The 7500-nt window shown below is 38.9% G+C and overlaps 1 protein-coding gene across 1 annotated transcript in view; it reads right to left on the reverse strand.

Annotated features, from left to right (window-relative positions):
• Positions 1–7500, reverse strand: part of LOC136848083 (T-box transcription factor TBX20-like) — a 152943-nt gene that overhangs the window by 14832 nt on the left and 130611 nt on the right. Inside the window, exon 5 of the mRNA XM_067120268.1 lies at positions 5654–5892. Coding sequence (XP_066976369.1) covers positions 5654–5892 — 239 coding nt within the window. The remainder of the gene's footprint in view (positions 1–5653; positions 5893–7500) is intronic.

A 7500-nucleotide genomic window follows, 5' to 3' on the forward strand; every position in this document is an offset into this window, starting at 1 on the left:
ATGCTGGAGATAAATTAATGCATCTTTAAATATGACGTGTCTTATGTCTCTTCAGACAGACAAATGGTCCTTCTGTCTCTTTATATTCCTGTCGTTCGCTCTCATTTATTCGGTTGCTCCTCCTGTTACCCCGTCTTCTGGTTACACTTTTTACTGTGCGCCTTTAATGCTGTGTTGGTATTTATGCAGTTGCAGTCATTGTAATGTTACTTTATTTGTCTGTACTGTATTGTTTTTATTATTATTATTATTATTATTATTATTATTATTATTATTATTATTATTATTTATTATTATTATTATTGGTAAGAATGTTTATTGGGATGCATTTTTTTTACGCGTTTCTTAACTTGATTTATATCTTTATTGTATGAAATATTGTTATGGGATTCTTCCCTTCTCTTTCTCTCTCACCTTGAAAACTTGATCAACAGGGAGCATTATTATAAATGACACCCCGTTTCACCCCTGGCTCTCTCTCTCTCTCACTTTCTCTCAAAAACGAAAGTCCTCGCCCTCCCAACAGTCTTTTCCTGAAGAAGGCCTGCGCTAGAGCAGCAGACCTTTTGGAACTTTCTGATGGCTCGCGAAGAAGAAGGAAGGGCGGAATGGTTGTTTTTGATGCGAGCTGCCCAATCCAGGCCTGTGTTATCGGAGGTGTCAAGAGCCAACACCTTCTCACATTACGCCCAAACACCCAATTTTTACACCAATGATCTCTTCCGTCGGCCCAACAGGGCCATCGGTCACCGGCGTCCCTAAAGGCCACAGGGTAGGGCTTAATAGGCCCAAATTGACCACTAGAGGCACGACTCGGGTTACGACCCGAAGGCTGGGAAGCTCGGCCTCGACCTTATGTTAAATGTCAACCCGGTTTAGCTTTGTAGTTTATACAGGTCGCGGTCTAAACATTCGAAGTCGAGTTTACTGTTACGTATCTGGCTATTTTCTCCGTTCGGGATTTTAGTCGTTTTGGCTCCAGAGGACAGCGCACATGTTCAAATTCAGGAATTTATGTAAAAAAAAAAAAAAAAAAAAAATAAAAATATATATATATATATGAATATATGTATATATATATATATATATATATATATATATATATATATATATATATATATATATATATATATATATGTGTGTGTGTGTGTGTGTGTGTGTGAGTGTGTGTGTGTAGAAAGACGTCTTGATGGGTAATACATGAAAAATGTAGCAAAAAGCAACTGTACCAGAATGGTCAACTATAAATGCACATTAAATGATAACGTGCAAACTCTACAATAATAATAATAATAATAATAATAATAATAATAATAATAATAATAATAATAATAATAATAATAATACAGCTATCATTTCTTTTCCCATTAACATCGTTCACTTAAACATTTTCCTTGGCATCAAGTAACAATCACGCTTTTTTATCCTTGGCAGCTCTCTCTCTCCCTCTTTCTCTCTCTCTGCGGGTTGTAAATCTTGGTTGTTTTTGGTCGTCCACACCCTTACCACAACGGCGACAGCTTCAAACCATGGCTTACAACACGTCCGTTAATACGCCAGTCAAAAACCAAATTACTCCGAAGGGCCATAAACCTTAATTTCCTGTATATTACCCTTACACGTTTCCAGGGATAACCTTAACATATTTGGTGCAATTTTGAGTCTGTGAAGTGAGTGGACTTTGCCGGAATCTCTCTCTTTCTCTCTCTCTCTCTCTCTCTCTCTCTCTCTCTCTCTCTCTCTCTCTCTCTCTCTCTCACTGTATAATTACTCTTTCATCCTTTCATACTCAACTTTGAGGCTGCTCTCTCTCTCTCTCTCTCTCTCTCTCTCTCTCTCTCTCTCTCTCTCTCTCTCTCTCTGTAAAATTACTCTTTCATCCTTTCATACTCAACTTTGAGGCTGCTCTCTCTCTCTCTCTCTCTCTCTCTCTCTCTCTCTCTCTCTCTCTCTCTCTCTCTCTCTCATCTTAGTGGTAGCCCATTTTATAATTCTCAAATGCGGACGACCTGTTTTCGATTTCCAAACAGGGCCAGGAGGTGCGATTGGGCGCGATCCTTATAACTCAGCATGCCTCTGTTAACGTAAAGAGTGACCTGTGTATGTAGTTGTTAGGCGACTGTTGTGAGTTGCATACAGGCTGGAGAAAGAGTGTGAGAGAAGAGGAAATATAGACTAGTCGTGATTGGTCACTGCACCGTCAAAAATATACCATCAAAACGAGAGGACCTCGACGAGGTTAACCTCATCTCCCTGGGATGAAAACCGTTCATAAGATTATCTCTCTCTGTCTCTCTGTCTCTCTCTCTCTCTCTCTCTGCTTAGAAATTGGTCACCGCTTAGAAACTAGTCACTTCCTGTCATAGTGAATGTTAACTTCTCTTAGCTCAAGAATTGTCTATTGAACTTTGAAATCTCTCTCTCTCTCTCTCTCTCTCTCTCTCTCTCTCTCTCTCTCTCTCTCTCTCTCTCTCTCTCTCTCTCTCTCCTTTTGAGCTCACTGACCCTGGAGCCATTGGATGAGCCAGCCACTTGACATCATTAGGCCGTCAACCAAACCCAATACGCCATTAACTAAGCTCAATAAACCATCGGGCAGAGTCAATTAACCATCTGATCAACCGTAATCAACCGTAATCGCCCATCGACCTGTGATCCTGCCGCTTTTAAGAAAACCATTCGCTAAACGCTTCGCTGTTGACGTCATAGCAAAGGTGGATGCTGAGCCTTGGTGGAAGGCTCTGGCCGATCGTTTTCATTCATTTAATGTTTGCAAAATGGGCGTCACAGCAACCGCGGTCATCTATGTTTAACTCTCTCCATTCATTTCAGTGCGAATTATTTTATCGATTTTTTAATATACAGTGTCAGGTGGTCAGGTGTTCTTATTAATTTCCCGTCAGTGATTTGGTTTGTTATTTGATTTTTATTTAATAAAATAATTTAGTTTTCATAACATTTGAATGTTTATTTTCGGTTAAAATCTTAAAATCGTTTTAAAAATGTGGACAGATTTCCCTTCAACGTGCTTTTCAAAAGAAATCCAGTCAGAATTTAATGGTAATCATAATGTAGAGAATTTATTCTCGTTGAAACATTTTCTATCAAAGACAAAAACTACTGAAATTTAATTGTCAAAAGATTTATTTCTATATTTAAGACAAATTTCAAGCGGAAATTCTTTCTGATTTCATCCCTACTTGTATTTTCAAAAATGTATTTCCTTTTGAAAAATTTCCTACGCTAGATAAAATCCTTTTAATCTGTTTTTCAAAAGAAGTATCTTTCTGTACTCAAGGCAAAAATGTATATCCTATCTAGGCGTTCCTCTAGATAAATGACTGTTTGTTTTATATGTGTCTCGATATTTTCTTTCTTCTGCCTCATTATCTCGGTAAATATATTTAATACCGAGTCTCATTTTTAACCCTTTTCATTATTTTGTTAAAGGTGATGGCTTACGAAGAAGAAAGAGAGAGAGAGAGAGAGAGAGAGAAAAACGAGAGATGAGGCCCTCCAAGAATTACCTTCGGAACCTGTCATTAATTCTATAAACAGGCTGAGGGTTTGTTTGGTAAGCCATCATTGAGAAGAACAACGGCCACTTATCCCTGAAATTCACCGAGACATTGACACCAAAAGCAGGGCATTGAAAGGGCACGGGAAAAAAATCGCTGCCCAAGAAAAACGCAATATAAGAAAAACTTTAAAAAATGAAAAAAAAAAAAAAAAGAGGGTGAAGTGCGTCGGCGAAGTTCTTTAGCGGCGCAAAGCTTTAGTGACTAATTTATTGTTGGTGAGAATATTACATTGTTCTTAAAACAAGCGCCGGCACCCCGGGCTAAGATACATCATGTTGCCCACTCGTAGGGTGAAAGATTTTTTTTCCTCTCATAACGACTCCGGCGAAGGAAGGTTGGGGCCGATAGAGAGAAAGAGGAAGTTGAAAGGGAAAGATGTAGAAGGGTGCGTGCATCCGCAAAGAAATACGTAGATGAAGATAAGAAGATAGTTGGATACTTATCTACCGAAATATCAGTTTTCATGAAGTTGGAAAAAATATAAGGCACGATCGATATTTCCAGTAAAGTCGACTGTGTCGTGAATATTTATCTTTGACATAATAATTTCAAATCTGTCAGTTGCATATTTTCGTATGTGTATGTGGAGAGAGAGAGAGAGAGAGAGAGAGAGAGAGAGAGAGAGAGCGCTCGACCTAACCTGAGCTCTCGGGGTCCGTGTCTAGTCCGTGCGGGCTTATCATTACCAATTTTACGGGCAGCATATGAGGCAAAAAAATTAATAAAGGAGAGAAGAAGTATGCGGTGTAAAATGTGATATGTGACACGACTTTGACTCTTGTATCTCTTGTCCTCACGGCCCACTGTGCCTTCAACAATCGAGGGAAATATGGACTTTACACGAGTAGTACTTATGGATGAAATTACCGACGAACTTGTCAAAAATATGGACCAAACGGACGGGATGGTAAAAGCTTTGTGGTCTGTCCTGTAATTATGGCCTCAGATGATAATTATCTACTTAGGGACGTATTACAAAACTTGTCCTGAGCACACCTTTCTGAAGGTTTGGCAGCCAATCACGGAACTTCTCTCTCTCTCTCTCTCTCTCTCTCTCTCTCTCTCTCTCTCTCTCTCTCTCTCTCTCTCTCTCAGCTTCTGTAAGTCTGTTGAGCATTTTCTAAGTGAAAATTCATTCATATCAACTGATCCTTGTTAAGTCTTGCCTGTCAGATCCCAAATAACGACAGACTATTGTTGTGATAATAATAATAATAATAATAATAATAATAATAATAATAATAATAATAATAATAATAATAAGGTATATGATATCACAGCACGCAGCTTTGACTAGATTAGCTCAAGTCACAATTGGAATAAACCTACTGTAACCGAATAATAACACGACTGTTATCACAAGAAGCAGTCTGACTGGATAACTTCTGCTCATATCATCAAGACAGACCACTGGTCGCGTTGCAGTCTCGCGAATGAAAACTCCAAGATGGCGTTCCTTAGATAACCTTGAGCGAAAGGGTTCCCGGTGCTTGTCATTCATCGCATTAACTAAGCTGTCTGTAAGGTCTCTGGCTTGGAAGAATCGCCCTCCAAAATAGCCCAGCTTTGAGGAGGGTGCTTCTTGAAATTGGGTTTGAAAATCTGGTCGGCTTGTGGAGTCTTTTGTTTTATAATTACTTTTTTTTTTATGAATATGCTTTAGAGGAGTCTGCCGTTGCAATCTGTGAGACTCGAGGATTCTTTGTAGATTCGATTCTATAAATCAGTATGTTTTTAGGTTATCTTGTCATTTAATTACCTGTTACAGATAGAGACTTAAAGTACTTTGAGCTTGCGAGGAATTACTTTAAAAAGAAATTGAGACCTGAGGAGTTTTATCCATAGAATTGCCTTTCAGCGGGCGAGTTTGAAAACTAATCTCTTACTTGTTTTTAAAAATCAGAGGAACATGAACAAATTCTTCCACACAAAAAAAAAAAGTCTTTAAGGAGAATTACTTTTAAAACAATTAATTTTTTTTTTAAATCATAGGCGAAAGTGGCTTCCTTTACTGAATAACCTTCCAAAATAATCGAGCATTCGCAAAGTCGCCTCTTTAAAGAAAAAATTACCTTTCGAAATCAGTGAGCCTGGACGAGTCCCTGAAGCCCTTGGCGAAAGGATTGCTGTCGATCTTGAGTTTGGTGATGAGCTGGTTCTGGTAGGCGGTGACCGCCGTGAAGACCGTCTGGGGGAAGATGTAAGTGCGGTGGTCCTCTTGTTCCAGGTCGGTGATGGGACCCGAGAACCCTTCCTTCAGGCGCACCAGGTGGATGCGAGGCTGATAACGGTGCATGGAATTCAGGACGATCTGGAAGGTGGAAGTGTCCCAATTAGTTTTCCATGCCGAAAAGGGCCTTTTTAAAAAGCAGGTTCTTCTTACAATATAATCTTGTGGAACAATACAAAATAAATAAGGGACACAAATTAGATATAAGAATCTGAACGATCTCCGGCTAGCTGAAAGATTGTCCCGGAAGCAACAGGTGAAATAAACGTCTTTGTATCCTTGTGAACAAAACAACATAAAAAAAAAAAACATTCAACACAAGATTGAAAGGGAATTATACCAGTTAAACTGGAAATAGATGGAAACATCACAGTTATGCATCAGCACGACTAAAACAATATTCCCTGAGTGTGGGTGTTAGGTATCCAAACGACAGAAAACGGAAAAATGTTATTCGATACAATGTGTTAGAAAGTGAACGCACACAAATTATGCATCCGCACGAGCAAGTGTCTCTTTTGTGTTATCTGCTAATGATGACTCGCTGAAAACAAAGAATAAAAACCTTGGGTTTCTGTGTACCTGTCAAAACCACCTGTATTTTTCAAACGAATAACTTGCTAATTGAATGGCATGTCAGTCTCAGTCCGCTGAGGTAAATCCTTGCGTCACGTAATCGGTGAGCTTACAGTATGTTCTTGTCTTTCAAGTAATGTTATTATTTTATTAATAATATCAATAAAATGAATGAGTTCAGAACAGGTACAATCACAGGGTGTAGGTGCATTAAAAAAAATGCATTATTCAGCCTGAAATATTTGGCAGTATGCATTAATTTTTTCTTGTTAAAGTACCAGCAAACGCCCCCCTAACTTTCCGGATGAACGTTAACCTGGAGGATAAAACGAGAGAGAGAGAGAGAGAGAGAGAGAGAGAAGAAACGACAGAACTCATTCGCTGCAAACGAGACGAAAAGTCTTTTCGATGAATGCTCACCTATGCGCAGCCTCCCCATTCATCTAGGGACCGTCATTTGACGTTACTGGGCTTGTCAGGGCCGGGCTATCTCTCGCCTAATTGGGCCATAATTTCTCTCATTTTTGTTTGTGGAATTGCGCGAGGAGCGGTGATTGTTATCCGGTGTGTCAAGAGAAATAAATGAAGAGATGTCATTGTTCTGAGATGTTTTGATGGGGTGTAAGTGTACGTAAATACGGAGAGAGAGAGAGAGAGAGAGAGAGAGAGAGAGAGAGAGAGAGAGAGAGAGAGAGAGAGAGAGAGAGAGAGAGCTAACGTTTATAGTAAAAGAGAAAAACTAATTCAGTGAGGGATAGAAGGGCTGACAGGCGCAAAAGATATCATAAAGAGAGAGAGAGAGAGAGAGAGAGAGAGAGAGAGAGAGAGAGAGAGAGAGAGAGAGAGAGAGAGTAAAAGAGAAAAACTGACTCAGTGATGGACAGAAAGGCTGACAGGCATAGAATATAATCACAATAAGAAAGACTGACAGAGAGAGAGAGAGAGAGAGAGAGCTAATTTTAAAATAAAAAGCTAACTCTGAGGGATATTATATATATATATATATATATATATATATATATATATATATATATATATATATATATATATATATATATATATATATATAGAGAGAGAGAGAGAGAGAGAGAGAGAGAGAGAGAGAGAGAGAGA

Source organism: Macrobrachium rosenbergii, chromosome 18 (genome assembly GCF_040412425.1).
Source record: "Macrobrachium rosenbergii isolate ZJJX-2024 chromosome 18, ASM4041242v1, whole genome shotgun sequence".
Lineage (NCBI taxonomy): Eukaryota > Metazoa > Arthropoda > Malacostraca > Decapoda > Palaemonidae > Macrobrachium > Macrobrachium rosenbergii.